Below are 21,128 nucleotides of genomic sequence, written 5' to 3'. Positions count from 1 at the left end.
CATTTTTTCCTTCATTTCAACTTTGGTGAATCTGACAATTATGTGTCTTGGAGTTGCTCTTCTCGAGGAGTATCTTTGTGGCGTTCTCTGTATTTCGTGAATCTGAATGTTGGCCTGCCTTGCTAGATTGGGGAAGTTTTCCTGGATAATATCTTGCAGAGTGTTTTCCAACTTGGTTCCATTCTCCCCATCATTTTCAGGTACACCAATCAGACGTAAGTTTGGTCTTTTCACATAGTCCCAAATTTCTTGGAGGCTTTGTTCATTTCTTTTTATTCTTTTTTCTCTAAACTTCCCTTCTCGCTTCATTTCATTCATTTCATCTTCCATCAGCGATATCCTTTCTTCCAGTTGATCGCATCTGCTACCGAGGCTTCTGCAATCTTCGCGTAGTTCTCGATACTTGGCTTTCAGCTCCATCAGCTCCTTTAAGCCCTTCTCTCCATTGGTTATTCTAGTTATCCATTCGTCTAATTTTTTTTCAAAGTTTTTAACTTCTTTGCTATTGTTTTGAATTTCCTCCCGTAGCTCGGGATCATCTGAAGCCTTCTTCTCTCAACTCGTCAAAGTCATCCTCCGTCCAGCTTTGTTCCTTTGCTGGTGAGGAACTGCGTTCCTTTGGAGGAGGAGAGGTGTTCTGCTTTTTAGAGTTTCCAGTTTTTCTGCTCTGTTTTTTCCCCATCTTTGTGGTTTTATCTACTTTTGGTCTTTGATGATGGTGATGTACAGATGGGTTTTTGGTGTGGATGTCCTTTCTGTTTGTTAGTTTTCCTTCTAACAGACAGGACCCTCAGCTGCAGGTCTGTTGGAGTTTACTAGAGGTCCACTCCAGATCCTGTTTGGCTGGGTGTCAGCAGCGGTGGCTGTAGAACAGCGGATTTTCGTGAGACCACAAATTCAGCTGTCTGATAGTTCCTCTGGAAGTTTTGTCTCAGAGGAGTACCCGGCCGAGTGAGGTGTGTCTGTCCCTACTGGAGGGTGCCTCCCAGTTAGGCTGCTCGGGGGTGAGGGACCCACTTTAGGAGGCAATCTGTCCGTTCTCAGATCTCCAGCTGCATGCTGGGAGAACCACTACTCTCTTCAAAGCTGTCAGTCAGACAGGGACATTTAAGTCTGCAGAGGTTCCTGCTGACTTTTTGTTTGTCTGTGCCCTGCCCCCAGAGGTGGAGCCTACTGAGGCAGGCAGGCCTCCTTGAGCTGTGGTGGGCTCCACCCACTTCGAGCTTCCTGGCTGCTTTGTTTACCTAAGCAAGCCTGGGCAATGGTGGGCGCCCCTCCCCCAGCCTCGCTGCCGCCTGGCAGTTTGATCTCAGACTGCTGTGCTAGCAATCAGCGAGACTCCGTGGGCATAGGACCCTCCGAGCCAGGTGTGGGACACAATCTCCCAGTGTGCCGTATTCCAGGCCCGTTGGAAAAGTGCAGTATTAGGGTGGGACTGACCCGATTTTCCAGGTGCCGTCTGTTACCCCTTTCTTTGACTAGGAAAGGGAACTCCCTGACCCCTTGCACTTCCTGAGTGAGGCAATGCCTCGCCCTGCTTCGGCTCGCACACAGTGTGCTTCACCGACTGTCCTGCATCCACTGTTTGGCACTCCTTAGTGAGATGAAACCGGTACCTCAAACAGAAATGCAGAAATCACCTGTCTTCTGTGTCGCTCAGGCTGGGAGCTGTAGACCGGAGCTGTCCCTATTCGGCCATCTTGGCTTCACCCCGCTCTAGATTTTTTTTTTTTTTTTTTTCTGATGCCAAATTTCTCCTTTATGTTCTTCTTCTACCGTTTCAGGCATAGATCCATGCTACAGTAGATTTTTTTTTTTTAATGTTAGAGTCTAGGAATATTCACTTTGTGTCACTGCTGTGCTCCTGAATGGTTCTATGAAAAAAAAAAAGTGGATTTTTATAAATCATATTTTCTGTGTATTAGGGATGTGAATTCTTTTGCAGAGCCAATATGGCCCCTCACCTGTTTGGTTTTGCAAATGTCAGTTTTAGATGTACAGTTAAGACGCTAGCTGCAAGTGGAAAATACCTATGCCAAACACTTGAGGAGCAATAAAGAGTACTACTTTATTGGTGGAACTGGTTCTGCCCTGATACAGGTTTAATCTTCAACAAAACAACTTCTTATTTTCTCTGGAGATAGAACTGACTTTCTCTCCTCCTATGTCTGTCTCTTTCACCCTAACCTAAAAACTCCCCTACACAAGCATCTACTTCCTCTTAAGCTTGTAAAGTTTCTTAATGCCTCATCTTTCTGATGTGATGTGTTTGGGTTTTGTTTTCTTTTAGAGTTTTCGAAGAACTCCAGGAAGTGGCTGCGAGCAAAGTGGGATCCTGATACTGGTAAGGAGGCTTCTGCAGTAACGGTCTAGGGGTGACCAAAGTAGTATTGATTACAAGCAAACCTTGAAATATGATCAACCTACAGTTCAGTTCAGCTCAGCTCTCTCCAGTTCCTCCATGGGAGGAATGTTCTTCCATTTGAAGGGAGTAATTAAGACTGCAGACACCCTCCACAGTAGAAAAAATTTGGTTTCCAGTCACATCAATTGAAAAGAAAAATTTGGGACAACCTGTCCCCTCCTCCCACTTTGTCAAAGGCAAAGGGGAAACCTTGGGATATTTGTATGTAATAGACACTGCTTGAGACTGAGCAGTCACTCATCTCTCTCAAGGGTCCTTCCTTGCCTCCCTTTCCCCAAACATTCATATATTTGCTTTAAAGACCCCTTCAATTTAAGTCCGGCTGACCCAAGCTGGGGAAGGTTATCTTTCTTTTTTACCTCTCCTTCAGGTGAGAAACAAGGCTGACAAATTTATGGATTTTGGTTATTTCTTTAATAAATTCCTCCCTGAGATGTGATTCCAGGAAAAAGATGCTCTAGGGGATAAATGTTTTCGAGAAAGTGGTGACTAGGCAGAATTATGCATTGTGGTGAGAGATACTCCACACTCCACGTTATGCAGTTATGCACTTCTAGGATACTAGACATTGTCAGAGAAATACCCACAAAAGTGTACATGTGTTGGTAAAATGTCTTCCATGGACATTATAGTCATACATCACCTAATGTTGAGAATATGTTCTGAGAAATGCATCATAAGGCGATTTCATCCTTGTGCAAACATTAGAATGCACTTACACAAACCTACATGGTATAGCCTACAACACACCTAGGCTGTATCATCTAGCCAATTGCTCCTAGGCTGGTTACAAACCTGTGCAGTATGTTACTTTACTGAACATTGTAGGCAGTCGTAACACACTGGTAAGTATTTGTGTATCTAAACACAGAGAAGGTACAGTAAAACATGGTGTTATAATCATATGCGGTCTATCATTGACCTAAACAGCATGACTATACTTTAGGATAAGGAGAGAAACACTTTTTTTTCTCCACCATTCCTGCTTGTTTAGTGTTTCAAACAGAACAAATAGTGCTGAAACAACCTGGAGAACTTGTCAGTCGTTTTTGAGTATCTAAAATATTTTTTAGGAGGACAATTCCCGCCACTTCTTTTTATGACATTCTTTATGTCGCTTGAGGGAACAGGAAACAATGCCTTTGCGTATTTCATAGGGTGTGGAAGGAGAAAGGAGTCTTTCTGATGTGATACAATTCCTCATTTTTCGAGATGAGGAAACTGAGGCCCAGAAAAGTAAAGGAAGTCACCATAGATCCTACAGTGCGTTTGCACGCATAACCCAGGCCAAAGCTCAGTTTCCCTTTTTGGCACTCTATAATTACATGGGAATTACCTTCAGATGATGTGTTTCAAGCCCTGGAACCACATGCATCAGCCCCTCCCTCTCCCTGTGCTATAGCTCATTGCTCACCTGCGCTTTGTTCTGTTCTGGCCCCGATATAGTTGGTTCGCCAAGCTGCCCCTGGGCTCCTGGGAGAGCATTAGTCACGAGCTCCTGTCTCAAGGGCCCTGATTCATTTCTAGACATGATTGCATCAGTGTGCATGTGTGTCCTTTGTGAGAGATATGAGTCCATGTTGCATGTGTGGGAGTTTGCCAGAATTACAACCTTCTGCCCCTTCCTTGCCATGGCTAAAGAATAAAGCAAAGAAGAAAGAGACATCCACTTGGGGCTTTTTACAGACTAGAGGTCCTGTTTTCTTAAAGGTTATAAATGCTGCTGCAGGAAATGTTAAGAATTAAAATCATGATTACATTAGGCATCTGCTTTGCTTTCCGGTGATCCTAACTAGCATTTGGAGTCAGTGAATAAAGTGAAGGCGGCATTTCAACTGTCTCCTTGCAAAAGTGGCTGGGCAAGGATACTCAGGCTTGTTGGGAAAGTGCATAGAGATCTCAAGATAAAAGGTTTTACTTGAGGGAAAGGTTATTGTTATTATTTTGAACTTTCAGAGTGGTTTCCTTTTTGCATATTTATGATATTAATATAATCTTAATAGAAGGCTTAATGTGCAAGTTGCTAAGCACATTGCCCAGTGGAAAAAAATAAATTATACAACTACTGCAATGATAAGGCAGTTTTCTACTACATTCAATTATCTCTTTCTCAAATGGAGAGACTGCAGAAGTCTTAAAAGCATACTGGAAAAATTTCAATAACAAAATAGTTTAATTTTAAGATTTATGTTTCAGGTAAATACCAAATGATACAGGCCTTTACAAAATGTAAATAAAATAAGTGAGATTAAAAATTTTCATGATTGTTTGATATCTCTTACTACTAGAAAAACTGGATGTTGAAATGGACAAGACTGAAAACAAACAGATATATTCTTCCAAACAGTGTGTGAAAGAAGCAAAGGATTTGGAGCTCTTTCGTGAAATAAATCTGAATTTGGCCTAAACCTATTTTAGCACTAGGCTTTGATGTAGTTTTGCACTATACATAACTTAAATGGAAAAATGTGGGCACCATTCTTCTTAAATAGTTGAAACTGTGGCTTTGGCCCTGTAGATCACGTTTTATCAATTCATAAGAAACAGAGATGAGACCCACTGTGTTATTGGATTGAAGTATATTGTATAAGCAGTTTCCTGCTATGTAAGTCAGTTTCTTAACAACCATGTGAATTGATTCAGCTACATATTTACAATCTCCAGCTTTTGCAAGGCCCTCATGGCAGCCCATATCCTATGCTTCTTTATTCCAAGAGAATGTTAAAAATTTTCACCGTTCTCACTCTGAACAACCTTACATTTGGCTCATGATATTACTTTCTAATTCGCAGAAAGAAGTATAGCCTGCCAGGGAGGAACTCCCTCAATTTCTCCCTTCCCACCCCAGAAACAGTGACAGCCATACCCCTCCTTTCTTCCTTCTTTCCCTTCAAAATCCTCCTGTGTCCAGATCTGGCCCCTCCACCTGTGCTTTGGGCTACATCACTCCCACTCCCATCTCTTCAGGAGGTTTGCTCTTTGTATTCAGTGTTTTCAATCAATCTTTCTCTATTGCTTTCTTGTTCTCAGCACATAAACATACTTAATTCTCTCCCATCTTAAAAATATCTATGTGCATTTTCCTTAACCTAGGGTATCCTAGCTACTATCAAGTCTCCTCTCCACATACACACAGCATAGTTTATACTTACTACTTCTACTCCCTTATCTTTCATTTATTACCCAATTTAGTCCCATCTTACTTCCACCCCTACCACTCCCCAGGAAATGCTCTCACCAAGGCCATCCAGCATCTTGTAAACTCTAAGTTCAACAGCCTTTTGTTAGGCTTCAGATGGCTTGACTTTAAGGTAAATGCTTCAGTCATCTTTGACTCCTCCCTTTCTCTCACTTCCCACATCTGGTCCCACAGCAAATTGTGTCAGCTTTACTTTGAAAATCTGTCTGGAGTTTAACTACTTCTCACCATCCCACTGCCACCTGGTCCAAGTTACTATCATTCTTGCCTGAATTACTGCAGTGGTTTCTTAACTTGTCTCACTGCTTCTGCCCTCACCCTCCTCCACCCTGTTATCAACCCACAACCAAAGTTGAGGGCTTAAATTAGATAATGCTATTTCCTCTCCTAACACCCTCCAATAACTTCCCATCTCAGAGTAAATGCTAAAGTTCTGACTATAACGCACAGAGTTCTACATGATCCTCCCCTTCTGCCTGTTTTCATCTTCTATTATTCCTCTACTTCCCCAGAGCCAGGACTAGCTCAAGGCCAGAGAGATGCCTAGGGTGCGAGATGAAAGAATTAAGAAGGTGCTCACTCTCAGAGGTCAGCTGCACTATCAGCAACTTCTTAAAATCGCTCTTCTTGACGTTCTCCTTTGCTTGCTTCTGTTGCCTGGTTTTCCTTCAGCAACTTTGACTTTCTCCTTAATTCCACACCTCCCACCCTCATCTAAGCAGCATGGTATAGTCATGGTATTGTTAGATTTTTGCAGTGCAGATACAGAGTTAGATTGCTTGAGTTCAGCTTTTGCTTCTAGAACCATGTGGCCACAGATAAATTATTTAAACTTTCTAAGCCTCAATTTCCCCATTCGCAAAATTTGAATCATACTGCCTACCCCATAGTGTTGTTATGAAATTTAAATCAGTTTAAATTAAATCGTGTAAGCATTTAGTGCAATACTAAGCACATAGTAAATGTATAATAAATATTATAATTAGTAATTATTTTTAATAGTATTAATATTACTCTTGTACCTGTCTTCTTAAAGCCCAACATCCTCTCTGTTAAGCCATTTGAGTTTTTCCGGAACAACTGCAAAATAAGAAATCCTGATACATAAGTGAGTAATTTTGTCTCTAAAAGGTAGAGAAGAGAATAGCATATTTTACATTCCTTTTTTTGTGGGAAAAATGTTACAGATCACCCTTTTGTCAAGAAGCCAAAGAACAAAGTTGATTAAAACATTATACCTGGAAATAAAGGGGAACACAACATCAGCAAAATTCTTTTTATCCATTCACATATTGAAGGCATGTAAGATCAATGACACACAAAATGGAAGAGAAATTTTAATCACATGTGTGAAGACTGGCAGGTATTTTTTTCCTGTGCACATCAACGGGCGGTATTGTGGCATATACATGAAAGGGTGAAGTGCTTGATGTCTTTAGGTTATATTTTCCTAAAACTCCATGCTACTAGGAGAGAGGATTTTGTTTAATTAACAATTATTTCAGGAGTCATACTGTGAGATGCAGTGTTAGGATGGATACTGGGGGAGCACTGGCTGTGGGTTCAGCAAGGAACTAGAGGATCCTTCTGCCTGGAATACTGTCTCCCCAGATTTTATCATGACCATCTCCTTCTTGCCACTAAGGTGCCAGTTCCCTAATCAATCAGAGTCAGAACTCTCCGTCTCATTTCTCTGTTTTGTTTTTTCTCAGACCTTATTGCCTGGAAATTATTTTGTTTACTTTTTGCTTTCTTGTTTACCATCTGTCTCCTTTCTCCATGAATAGAAGTTCCATGAGAACATGAGACTTCTTTGTCCCTAGAATCTGTAATAGTGCCTGGCTCTTGAAGACGTACAGTCAATGTTTGCTGAACAAAATAAGTCATACTTGGATACCAAAGCACTCATAACTTTATTCCCAGAGAATAACTGGTGATTGACAATATGCTTCCTTAACTTGATTGTGTTGAAAGAAATAGTTAAAATTGTGAATATGACAAAGCCACAGCCAGATGTTGTGATTTCAAGACACTGTGAAAAAAAATATTTGTTTACTCTATAAAGGTCCACAGGATACCAAGCAGAAGGTCTCATACAAGTGTTGAAATGAGGGAAGAAGTGGAATCAGTTTTTTAAAAATTAATGAGATAATACAAACAAGCACCCAGAGAGAACAACGCAGTGAACATCCATAGATGCAGCTTCATCAGGCCTCCACATAGCTTCACCAAGAGTTTATGCACCATAAGCACCCTGAGGCTTTTAAAAAGTGTTATAATATTTCAGAATCAGTTAAAGGACCTTATAAATTCCTCCCAGATCCCATTTTCTTTCCTCTTTCAGAATTTACCACTATACTAGAGAGTTAGAGCTCGCTAAAAAATCTAAGTTGGGGTTGTATGAAGTTTTGGCCAGAGAAATGTGAATTGAAACCACTTTTGGATCAAGGCATTCAGAGCAAGGGTGGTCACCCCCCTCCTTCTCTGATGTGGTGCATCTTGCAGGCCATGTGCCCCAAATGTCCAGATACAAGCGCCACTTGACTCATATCACACTCACATCAGATGAAGAATATGTCTTTATAAGCCAGTGGGATTTTGGGATGTGGTTATTGACACTCCATAGCCTATTCTATCCTGAGTAACATAGACATAACTGCTCGTTTGGGTGTTTATTATTTACTGTTTTAATAACATTGCTGCATATATATGATGTACAGATAATATTCAGGTTATTGTAATGTTTTAAAATATGCTATAAGTGGTATGATACACTAATATAGTTGTGTAACTCTCCCCCTCAACATGAATTTTTTGGGATTTATCCATGTTGATACTTTTAGGCTTAAATTCATTTAGTGAAAATTTATTATAGTTCATTCATCCGTTCTCCTGTTGATGAACATTTAGGCTCTTTGTTTTTTTCTGTCATAAACGGCACTGAAATGAATAGTTCATGTGTCCTCCTGCATGTGGTAGGAGTTCCTGCAAAGTTTATATCTAGAAGAGGAATTGCTGAATTCAAGGGTAGGTGCAACTTCAATTTTACCAGGTATTGTGAAATTGCTTCCTAAAGTTGTATGAAAGAACCTTGCCATTTTTCTTTAATGTCAAATAATTCCAGGAAACATAATTTCTATGATTTCAAGTAGTTTTTTCAAATTATGTATCTTCAGTGATATATATTCAGTATCTTGAATAGATCGAACCAAGTCCATCAGGGTAAAAAAACCCTACATGGATTTTAATGTTAAAGATGAGCTCTCGGATACTTGTTTTTTTCTGAGATGGAGTCTCGCTCTGTTGCCCAGGCTGGAGTGCAGTGGTGCAATCTCGGCTCACTGCAACCTCCGCCTCCCGGGTTCACACCATTCTCCTGCCTCAGCCTCCTGAGTAGCTGGGACTACAGGTGCCCGCCACCATGCCTGGCTAATTTTTTTGTATTTTTAGTAGAGACGGGGTTTCACCGTGTTAACCAGGATGGTCTCGATCTCCTGACCTAGTGATCCACCTGCCTTGGCCTCCCAAAGTGCTGGGATTACAGGTGTGAGTCAGATATTCTTTAGCAGACTAAATTGTGGTGCAACTGGCTTAATTATTGAGGTTTTTACTCTTTTCCAACAGGTAATTTTCTTGGCTGGTTGGAAAAATAACAATGATATATCATTGCACATATTTCAAAACCACATGCAAAAGAGTACAAGAAAATAATAACAAATGCTTTCAAGAGGTAAATGCAACCAAAAAGAGGCTTAAGAATTTATTTCCCATTAGCTCTAGTTCAAACATTCAACATTCCACTTTTGAGAGTGATATGCTTGTCAATCTAGCATCTGGCAGAACACTGACGGTATCTCTCAGCAAGATAACTCTCCAAAGTTATCTTGAACATATGATTGTTCGGACTCCTCAGAACTATCTGAAAAGCCATCAATTATCAGCTGCTATTCCCAACAACCTATAATTGTGAGTTAGTTAGTTAAGATTTTCTTTTCTTTTTTTTCTTTTTTTTTTTCCTTTTCTTTTCTTTTCTTAGACCAGATCTTGCTCTGTTGCCCAGGCTGGGATGCAGTGGTACGATCTAGGCTCACTGCAACCTCTGCCTCCTGGGTTTGAGTGATTTTCGTGCCTCAGCCTCCCAAGTAGCTGGGACCACAGGTGTACACCATCATGCCTGGCTAATTTATGTGTTTTTTTTAGAAATGGGGTTTTGCCATGTTGGCCAGGCTAGTCTCGAACTCCTGGCCTCAAGTGATCTGCCCACCTTGGCCTCCCCAAGTGCTGAGATTACAGGTGTGAGCTACCATGCCCTGCCAGGATTTTCTTTTTCTTTTTCTTTTTTCTTTTCTTTTCTTTTTTTTTTTTTGAGACAGAGTCTTGCTCTGTAGTCCAGGCTGGAGTGCAATGGCGCTGTCTCGGCTCACTGCAGCCTCTGCCTCCCAGGTTTAAGTGATTCCCCTATCTCAGCTTACAGGCACGTGCTACCATGCCTGGCTAATTTTTGTATTTTTAGTAGAGATGGGGTTTCACCATGTTGGTCAGGCTGGTCTCAAACTCCTGACCTCAGGTGATCTGCCCGCCTTGGCCTCCCAAAGTGCTGGGATTACAGACTTGAGCCACTGCGCCTGGCCAGATTTTCTTAATTGAACAAAAGAGTAAGATGCAAAACTAGACCTATTCTAAAGATGCAAACAATATCATCTCTTCCATGGATATGAAACAATTATTTTTATTGCTGTTAATGTAAGATAATATGTTTAATTTTAGTATTTTGAATATTTTTGAAGAATTTTCTAAGCCTAAATTGGTTGTCTACATGTATGCTGGGCATATCTTTAAGAATTTAAGAAATTCAACCCAAATGACAGGATCTGTCACAGGGATCATCAATGCCTGTGGCTTCAACTGCCCCTCTTGCAGTCACGCCAACTGAATCAAATCTCTGGACACCCCCAGACCAGATCTCTGTGCTGATCCCATTCCTAAATATCCAACATGATACTTGACAGCTTTGCCCAGCTATGGCCGACTCTTCAAATTCAGCAAGTCCAAAGTTGATCTCATCATTTTTCCCTCCAGTTCATTTTCCTTCTTCAGGCAATGCTTAGATAACAGTATCACCATCTATCTAGTCACTGAACTCAGACATTTTAGGTCACCTTCCTCCTCACATGTCACTTCCTTTTGAAACTATCCGCCTCACTCCATCTACTGTCACTGTTGGCTCTGATTCAGGCCTTCATTGTCTTCTGCCTGGACTATCACAGTAGTCTCATATTTATGATCCAGGTCTCCATTCTGGTCCCTGCCAGTCATCCATACTTCTTCCAAAAAGAAATTTTAATAAATGCAAATGCCATTTACTAATATTGCTTACTATTCTTTTATGGCTACCTGTTTCTTTGCAGGTAAAGCCTTTTTTTTTTTTTTTTTTCTAACCAGGTCTTACATAATCTGATACTTGCAGACATCCCATTTCCTAACAGTTTTTAGCTGGACAAGAACACAGGATGCATATGAAATGTCTTGTAATTTCCTAAGTCCATCTTGCCTTCTTAGCTACCTTGCCTTTGCACATGCTCTTCCTTCCAACCAGAAGATGATCTGTTCATCAAGGGCCTGTGCAAATGTCATCTTCTTGGTTGCTCCCTTAGTGCTCTCTGCACACTTCAAGCATTACACATTCACTCCTTCTGCTGGGCTGAGAGAGCTCCTAGAAGGAGGGATTGAAATTGTATTCATGTTAATCATGCAGTTTGTGCATGGCAGCTCAGACCTGCTACAGATTGGTGGCCAACAGTCAATGAAGGGGGTGTGGTCAGCTTTCTTCTTCCTTTCTGCTCTTCCTTTCCCACATTGCTAACCTGGCTTTCTGACCCTTCAAGCACTGAAGCCAAGGCAGGGCTTAGAAATCTAATGTATTCTCTTTCTCTTCTGGACTTTTTTTTTTTTGTGTGTTGGAGTCTTGCTCTGTTGCCCAGGCTGGAGTGCAGTGGTGTGATCTCGGCTCACTGCAACCTCTGCCTCCCGGGTTCAAACAATTCTTCTGCCTCAGCCTCCTGAGTAGCTGGGACTACAGGCACACATCATCACACCTGGATAATTTTTGTACTTTTAGTAGAGACGGGGTTTTGCCATAATGGCCAGGCTGGTCTCAAACTCCTGACCTCAAGTGATCCACCCACCTCAGCCTCCCAAAGTGCTGGGATTACAGGCATGAGCCACCGTGCCTGGCCTCTCTTCTGGACACTTTTGTGGCTTCTTTGAAGACATTGCTGATACTCTTGCCTGGAGTTTCCTCAACCCAAGTGAATGGATCTCTATTGTGGGGTGCGCAGGAGCTCTCATCTTGCCCCAATTGCCTGGCCACGATAGAAACCCCAAGCCAGTCTTTTTCTCCTACTCACTCAACCCACATTTGGATGAGCTTGGATAGCCTGCCCTGCTGCCCTCAGAACGCCTCACTACAGAAGTAATGGAGCTTTTTATACCTCGTTGGTGTAGGTCTGGTATCTGTTTTGACATCTGAACCAGATTTTCAATGAAGGTCCATTCTGCAGAAGAAGGAGTTTATAATAACTGGTGCCACAAACAGGATAACCACAATATTTATTGTGTCTGATATTAGTATAGCCACTCCATTTCTTTTGTGGTTGCTGTTTGTATATCTGTTTTGTGTATCTTTTTCCATCCTTTCACCTTCAACCTATTTGTATCTTTCAATCTAAAATATGTCTCCCATAAACAGCATATAGTTGTATCTTGTCATGTAAAAAATCCAATCTGATATCTCTTTCTTTTGATTGGATTGTTTAATCTAGTCACACTTAATATTATCACTGGTATGGTTGGATTTACATCTGTCATTTGTAATTTTTATTTTCTGTGTTTCATGTTCATGTCTCTTTTTTTACCTATTTCTCCTTTATGTTTCCTTTTGAAAAATAGACTTCATTTCTAGGACTTTTTGGATTTACAGAAAAATTGAGACGATAGCAGGGGGTCATGTATATCTTGTCCCCAGTTCCCTCTATTATTAATATTTTGCATTGGTATTAACAATTGTCACAATGAAAGAACCAGTATAGAAACATTATTATTCACTAAATTCCATAGTTTATTCAGATTTCCTTAGTTTTTGAAAAAAATGTGGCAAAATGTATATAACATAAAATTTACGATTTTATCCATTTTTAAGTGTAAAGTTCAGTGACATTAGTACATTCACATTGCTGTGCAGCCATCACCACCGTTCATCTCCAGAACGTTTTCATCTTCCTGTTAAACACTGTACCTATTAAACACTAAGTCCTCATTCTCTCCTCCTTCAGCTCCTGGCAATCACCATTCTCTTTTCTGTCTCTATGAATTTGACTACTTGGGTACCTCATGTAAGTATAATCATATAACATTTGTCTTTTTGCGTGTGGCTTATTTCACTTTGTGTCATGCTGTCAGAGTTCATGTATGTTATTGCGTGTGTCAGAATTCCCTTGCTTTCAAAGACAGAATCATATTCTATTGTATGTATGTACCACATTTTGTTTATCCATTCATCTGTCAATGGACATTTGGGTTGTTTCCACATTTTGGCTATTGTGAATAATGCTGCTATGAATGTGGACATGGAAACATCTGTTTGAGTTCCTCATTTCAGTTCTTTTGAATATATACCCCATATTTCCTTAGGTTTTATTTAGTGTCTTTTTTTTGTTCCGAGATCCGATTTATGATATGTTACATTTAGTTTGCCTGTCTCCTTAGGCTCCCCTTGGCTGTGACAATTTCTGATTTTTCTCATTTTTGATAGCCTTGATGGTTTCAAGATCAAGGAGTACCAGTCAGGTATTTTATAGGATGCTCTTCTATTGGAATTTGGAATTTGCCTAATGTTTTTCTCACACTTAGATTGGTGTTACAGGGGTTTAAAGGAAAACCGTAGATGTCAAATGTCACTTTCTTCACATCGTATGAAGGGTAGATAGTATCAACATGGTTTGTCACTGTTGATATTTACCTTGATCACTTGGCTGAGATAGTGTTTGTCAGGTTTCTCCACTATTAAGTTACCCCTCTTCCGTGGTACTCTTTGGAAGGAAGTCATTATGAACAGTCTGTATTTAAGGATTGGGGTTTTATGGTCCTTTCATTAAAAGGAAGAGTATCTACATAAATTATCTAAAATTCTGCTGCCAGGAGATTTGGCTCTTCTGCCCCATTTATTTATTTATTCAATCATTGTTTTAGATTAGTATGGACCCATGAATATTTATTTTATACTGTGGGTTATAATCTAATACTATTTTATTCTTTTTTTTTGCTCAAATTGTTCCAGCTTTGGCCACCGGGAGCTCTTTCAGTTGGCTTCTGTGTCCCTTTGACATACCCCTATCAATGTGGGGGTTTTGTTTGCTTTTAGCACTTCCTTACTTTCTGGCACTATAAGATGCTCCAGGTTTATCTTCTATTTTCTGCCCAAGTGCTAGTTTCAGTCATTTCTTCAAGAGACTCTATTTCCTTTTATTGGAGGATGGTATTTGAAACCAAGGTCTGGGAAATGTGTGCTCACAAGTGCTGTTTCTTTGCAGGTCTCACAATTTTGTGTTGAAACTGGACACTGCAATAATATTTTACAGCAGCCCTGGACACTGACTCCCTTCCTTCCCAACCTCCAGGACTGATGGTGTTTGTTGTATGTTTTGTCATTTGTTTATTTGTTTAATGATTTGACTGAACTAATCCTGTGATGTCTGTTTCTACCACAGTGTGCAACCTCTGACGTCCATGCTTAGATATTTTCCCCCTGGTTTTTATCTTTTAGCCTGGCTACCTAGGGGCTGCCCCTGGGTCTGGGTCCATATAAGCCACTCTTTGGCCAAAGGTGGTACTTAAGCCCCCTTAGCCAGTTAGATTTTTACTCTTTATCTTTGGATGTGTGTGTGACTTACAGGCTGCCTTAATAATTCAGAGAATTTATGTTTATTGCCCCCATATTCAGCCATGGACTAGTAGCTTGGAGTTTCTTTCTCTGATTGCTCCCAAGAGGGCTTAGTCTTGGGCATGCCATATCTTTCAGTTTGCCCAGGATGAGTGTGATTTTATTTTTAAGCCTGGCTTCCTAGGAGTCACTCTGGGTCATGAAGGCTTATTATTCAAGCCAGTGTTTGGTCAGAGGTTGTGTTTAAGCCCCTTGTACCTGGGAGAATCCTATCTTGTGTTGACTGTGATCCCAGGAGGGCTTTTCCTGGCTGCTCTTTGTCCGATTCTGTCTATTAAACTTCTGAATGCTCTGCTGTTTTTGCTTGTATCCTGGAGCTACTGGCTTCTTCTTAATTATTCTCCACCAAGATTTCCCTTGTTTTCGCAACATCCTTAGGCATGGAGTTCTCCATTCTGTGTTCCAAATAGCCCCTGCAGGCAGAGCTGCAGAGCTGTACATCCTTGGGGTCACCACATCCCCTGGGCAGTACCCTGTGCCACTGCACCAGAGCTAGGGGTTATACTCCAGTTGTGTGAGCCGTCTGGGGAAGCAGGTGGGAGGGAGTGCCAGACTCTGGTCTTCTCAGCCTGTCCTTTCTAACATGGAACTTCTCCTATGGGTGAGTTGGGGCAAGGGTGATCAGAGCCCCAGGATTCTCAGTGAGCTACAATTGTGTAGGACTGGGGAAAGGAGCCCTGTCCTCTAGGGCCACGCCTGCCTTGAATAGAGTTTCTGCAACACCAGGCTGGAAGGAAGAGAATGAGTAATACGACTGGCAACATGCCCCTCCCAGGGTGAAACCATAGCCCTAGACCGTGTGCTATGGGGAGAGGAAGTCCCTGTCTTCTTGGCTGTTCATGGTCAGGGTACAGTTTCTGTGACATGGAATTGAGTGGATGGGGAGGAGGGTTAAAGAAGTAGGTCATGGCTAAAATGCCACACACTTGCCATTTTTATAAAACTTGGTAAATTGTGTTAAATGAATATTTTTCCATTTGTCCTATGTTCTTAGGACAATTTCCAGAAACTTTAAATGATGTATTTTGATTTTTATAATTATCACCAGTTAAATTGTTTTGCTGGGGGGAGGTTTCACCAGAAGTCCTACCTGTCCAATCTTTTTTTTTTTGTTTTTGAGACGGAGTCTTGCTCTGTCGCCCAGGCAGTGGCGCGATCTCGGCTTACTGCAAGCCCCGCCTCCTGGGTTCACGCCATTCTCCTGCCTCAGCCTCCCCAGTAGCTGGGACTACAGGCGCCCGCCACCACGCCTGGCTAATTTTTAAAATATTTTTAGTAGAGATGGGTTTCACCATGTTAGCTAGGATGGTGTCAATCTCCTGACCTCCTGATCCGCCCACCTCGGCCTCCCAAAGTGCTGGGATTACAGGCATGAGCCACAGCGCCCGGCCGCCCCCATCCAATCTTAATACCCTTTTACATCATTATGATCCCTACCATTAATACTGAAGACAGTCTTCTGAGATATTAAGGTTGCTGTTGCCACAGATTGCTTGGTGGGAAGTTGAAGTTTGAGAACCAATGTGAATGTAAGGTCACTTTTGAGGATTAAGGAAAGAACTGGTATGCTCATTAGTGGGGAAGAGGTGCTGGAAATGGGTTTCATTTTCATCTGTGGCCTCTAAGTGTAATTCAGGTAGATGATTATTACTCCGGTCTTCTGACTACATTCATTCTAGTGTTCTGGCAATCTTGATATTAGCCATCTGATGTTTCCTTAGGCATGTGAGCTGATATCAGCATCAAATAACATCTGTTCACTGTGAGGAGAGAGAATGCACTTTAATTGCAGTGGGAGGAATTTGGGCTAAATGTCAGTAGATAGTCTCTGATCATAAATGTCAGCCCAAGAGGCCTTTTTCAAGTATAAATCAGATCATGCCACTCTCCTGATTCCAGACCCCCAATAACTGCCCAATGCAATTAGAGTCAAGTTCACTCTTCTAGCCAAGACCTACATTTCATTTCACTCTGTCAGTGACCATGCTCCAGTCACTTGGGCTTGCTTTCTGCCCTTCGAGCCCAACAGGCTTGTGGCTGCCCTGGGAGCTTTGCATTTGCTGGCTCTTCTATCTGGAATGCCCTTGCCCAGCTCTCTATGTGGTTAACTCTGATGAATGGTCTCAACTCTAGGGTCACTCCTTGCATAGGCCTTTCTGGACCACAATATCTGAGGTAGGTTCTTCACACCCCCAGGCTTCAGTGTTTTGTGTCTATTATTGAGATGCCTCTGTTCCCCACTAGAATGTAACATCCGTGAAACAGGAATCTTTATTTTCAATGTTGTCTGCTCTGTTCTAGGTACTTAAAACACTGCTTGTCATCCAGTGAGAATGTAATAAATCCAAAGCACAAAAGAGTGAAAACATGACATGGAATGAATGTGCACAGTTTTCTTTTTAGGTGTTAAAGGAAAGAATAAAATACTATCATTGTGAGGTATCTCAGAAGCAGGGGTCTAGATGAGATTATATGATGATGTCTTGCAATGTGGTAATTCATTTTCCTAGTAGAATAATTCTTTGTAGAAGTTGGCAGACTAAAGTGTTTTTCAGGAGAATAAATCCTCCAAATAAAAACAGTCCAAAATATAGTCAGTTCAGGTACTGTTTTTAGTTCTACTTTGACCTCTGATTATGAAAATTTCATGTACTTTTTTACTATCTTATGGTTATGACACCCAGGAAGAGGCACAATATGAGTAACACAATGGTCAATCTCATATATTTGTGATTGCAACAATAACTTTGAAGACTATGACTCGTATAAGACACAGAAGCTCCAAACAACGCTGGCTTTGCCAATTTAAACAAATCCTCGTTGCTCTCTATTTCATAATCAAATAAATGTCCCTTCTTCCACCACAATGATTAAACTATGTATTTGGTTCCAAGAGATGTTTTCTTTGTCAATTATTGTACTGAGGAATTTTATCATCTTGAATTTAGAAACTAATCTTATGAGAAACACAGGGAGATGACCCCAGTTTTAACAGGTCTAGGACTTGGAAGTCTGCATTATGGAAGGGTATGGAAACATGACATTTGATCATGGGAGGTGAGAGAGAATGTTAGAGGTTCAGTCTAGTAAACAATGGACTAGATACACTGTATGCATACAATATTGTGTACTTCATCTGTTTGCTCATAAAACGCATAGCAAAAACTACATGTGTGAAAGTTGTCAGAGTCAAAATGGAGTCACTAATGTTAAGAAAACCCTGACAAACAGAGCCAAGGAAGGCCATGAAGAGAGGGGTCTCATGCTTTTATGTTTTATAACAAAAAAGACTCTACAAAACCCACAACCTTGCACAAAGGCCATCACAACCTTATGCAAAAAATATTTCCCCAAGGACATCTGCCCAGCCACTGCCTGATCAACTTCAGACTAGCATCACCCTGTTATTGATCTTTGTAGAGAAGGATAATTATTTCAAAACACTTATGTACTCCTCCTCATTTTTTCCTTTAAAACTCTTTCTCTTTCTTTACTTCCCTTAATACACACATAATTTACTATAGTATGTGTAATTCCCATTGCAATCAATGCTTTATTCCAAAGTTTAAAGGTCTTTCCTTGTAGAGAGCCTTTCTCTGTTTGTTATTTATGTTGACACACGTAAAGAGTAATTATCGCATATTTCCTTTGACGTGATGACCAAGAGTGCAGAGAAAGCACACAGTGCACTGAATAGGGCTTAGAAGCCAGGTTTTAATACTGGCTTTATTTTTCCTTCACCCTCCAGCCCTCAATTCCTGAAGTAGAAACGTGGGTTCCAAGTTCCCAAATTGTTAATAATTTCAGAATTTCACATTAAAAAATTCACATTTCAAAAGTTCTTTATTATGAAAATTTCAAACATACACAATAGCTGAAAAGATAGTACAATTATTTACCCATATACTAACCACTTAGATTCAGGAATAGCTAATATTTTACTAACCATTTGGATGTAATATTTCAGATTTAAATACTTCAATATGCATCTTCTAAAAATAAGAGCCTTTTAGTGACCTGCAGTTTGGAGGGTCAGGAGAGTGCCATCCCAGCCACGGCCCTGTTGCCATGGAGCTGCAGACCCAGACGGCCTCAGACTGGGGCTGGGGTTGCTGGGGACACTGGTGCTGGGACATGGTTCATATACTTTCTCTTTAATCTTGGGCATTTTGTTCCTCTTTCTGAGAACATAACTTGAAACACTACAGAACCAGTAATTATATAAAAAATATATCTGTGAACACGCTACAGTTTTATATGCATTCACAACGTATTTCTGCTGCCTTTTAGATAATTTATTTCACAACACATTATTGCACAGTTGTAAATATCTTAGGCACTGTCATAGCACTTTCAGTTATGTGTAAAGACATATATGAATTTAAAAAATAAAAAGAACATCCTTTAGTATAGTCACTTCTAGATCATTAACAGTAATTCTCTAATATCATCCAATAAACTCAAATTTCCCCGATTATCCCCGAAGTATCTTTTACACCTGTTATTTTTCAAACCAAGATTCATTAAGGTCTTGCATTCCATTCAGTGTTTCTAGTCACTTTTAACTGGAATAGACCCTGCCCTCTCTCTCTCTTTTTTTTTTTTTCTCACAACATCGTGTTTTTTGAGAGACTAGGCCAGCTATTTTGTAGAACATCCCACATTCTAGATGTTTCTTGTTTTATTGGGCCATAGTATTTTTCTCTATCCCTTAGGCTTGGTCCAATTTAGGTTGAACATCCTTCAAAAGTGATGCTGTACACTCATATTGCATCACATTAGGAGGTATATAATGTTAGAATGCTCTACTATTAATGATGCTGATTTTTAATTTGTTTAATTTCAGTGTTTCCAGAAGAAAAAAGTTAGTATTTTGGATAGTAGAGAGCTATTTTGTGCTAAAATTAAGGTGATTTGCAGTGTGCAAAATAGTTACAGGCAACAGTTTGCAGGAATAGTCTAAAATGATGACTCATTATTCATTATTCTACCGTTGAGAGGAGAGACACAGCTGAATGTTAAAGGGACTTAAGAAATAGTTAAGGTCAGATTACCTCTCCCCAGGAGGATAAGAAGATTCCCATGTGGCCCAGATCCTGGTAGGTACTTTGAGAACATAGGTTTCAGGGCTGGGTGACAGTATGTAAAAGGCTTAAGATGGTGTCGGTGAAGTTCAGCCACCAGCCCCCACTGCTTCTTCCCTAAATTTTAGGAAACCCTCCAGGCTATTAGGCAAATAGTTTTACAGCTCAAGTGGAAATTCTAGCCCTACTGCTTGTGCTGCTTTTATTTCAAGTGCAACGACTACACATTTATCTATTTGATTTAAAAAATTGGTCCCTGCTTTAAAAAGCCTCTGGGCACAGGAACAGTAAAATTATTCAATAAAATACTTAAATCAATTGATACCACCATGTTTAAAAACGCAGTCTATCACCAAGGGACAGAAAATGCCATGCCTAGTGTGAGATTCTTTTTGGCTACACAAATTTTAAAAGGCGGGTTTTACACTGGATTTTAAACATACGTAAGCCTGGGTCTGGTTGAACTAGTGAAGACAGATGGCATGATTGAAGAGACACCCTTCTCCTGATTTGGATGGGCAGGTGGGTGGCTAGCAGCACGGTTGAAATTATCATCCAGGCTAACCTGCATCCCTTGTTCACTGTGCACTAGGCACTCTTACTAGGCTAAAACACTTATAATCCCGATGTCATTTAATTATCACAACAAACCTGTGAGGTAGGTATGACTGTTATCCCCATTTTACAGGAGAAAAAAACCAAGGCACAAACAGAGGCACAAAAAGGTCAGACCAACTGTCTAATGTCACACTAGCTGGTTTATGATAAACCTGGGATTTGAACCCACGCACTTTGGTTCTAGAGCCTGTGCTTTTGCTTTTAATTTTTGCATTTCCATTCTAAACTGGCTACAGTCATTCATTTGGTAACATATTTAATGAATTATGTACATGATATGTTTATGTTTGTGTATGTATCTTACTATGTGCCTGGCATTTTATTCAGCTGAGCTCTGGAATGCAATCAAAGTCCAGAACACATGTGGCTCCTCAGTTCAGGCTGACCCCAATTCAAGTTGACCCCAATTCAGGTTGACCCCTAATTGTATGGGTCTTGGATTTGTAGATAAAACCTGATGAAGGGGCCACATGTCAACAAGTTATGTAATTGCTGATAGAGGCATTTCAGGCAGGGAAATCTTTTCATTCTGACCATTACATGGGCTCTGTGCTATTAACACTTAATGACATGTTGGAGGTGTGTTAAAATTTATCACTGTGTAGACAATATAAGAATGGGCCCAAAGAAGCTGATGTTATAAAAGCAGACTGATGGAGGGAGAATCAAAAGATAAGGAGGTAACTTGAAAAGTATCTTCCATATGGATTGCTCATATTAGCTGCATTCTCTCAAGGGTAGAAACTAAATACAGCAAGCAAAAAACCCCACTTTAACAGAATCCATTTAGAGATCCTATTTTGG

General features: G+C 40.6%; 1 protein-coding gene across 4 annotated transcripts in view; it reads left to right on the top strand.

Moving 5' to 3' along the window:
* The window catches only part of KLF7 (KLF transcription factor 7), a 473,743-nt gene that overhangs the window by 211,799 nt on the left and 240,816 nt on the right, over window positions 1–21,128 (top strand). For all 4 annotated transcript variants that reach the window (XM_063645052.1, XM_063645051.1, XM_063645050.1 and 1 more), the window contains one exon: window positions 2,291–2,344. In XM_063645052.1, the coding sequence (XP_063501122.1) occupies window positions 2,291–2,344 (54 nt within the window). The remainder of the gene's footprint in view (window positions 1–2,290; window positions 2,345–21,128) is intronic.

The sequence above is a fragment of the Symphalangus syndactylus genome, chromosome 8 (genome assembly GCF_028878055.3).
Source record: "Symphalangus syndactylus isolate Jambi chromosome 8, NHGRI_mSymSyn1-v2.1_pri, whole genome shotgun sequence".
Lineage (NCBI taxonomy): Eukaryota > Metazoa > Chordata > Mammalia > Primates > Hylobatidae > Symphalangus > Symphalangus syndactylus.
This window is presented reverse-complemented; position numbering and strand designations above follow the sequence as displayed.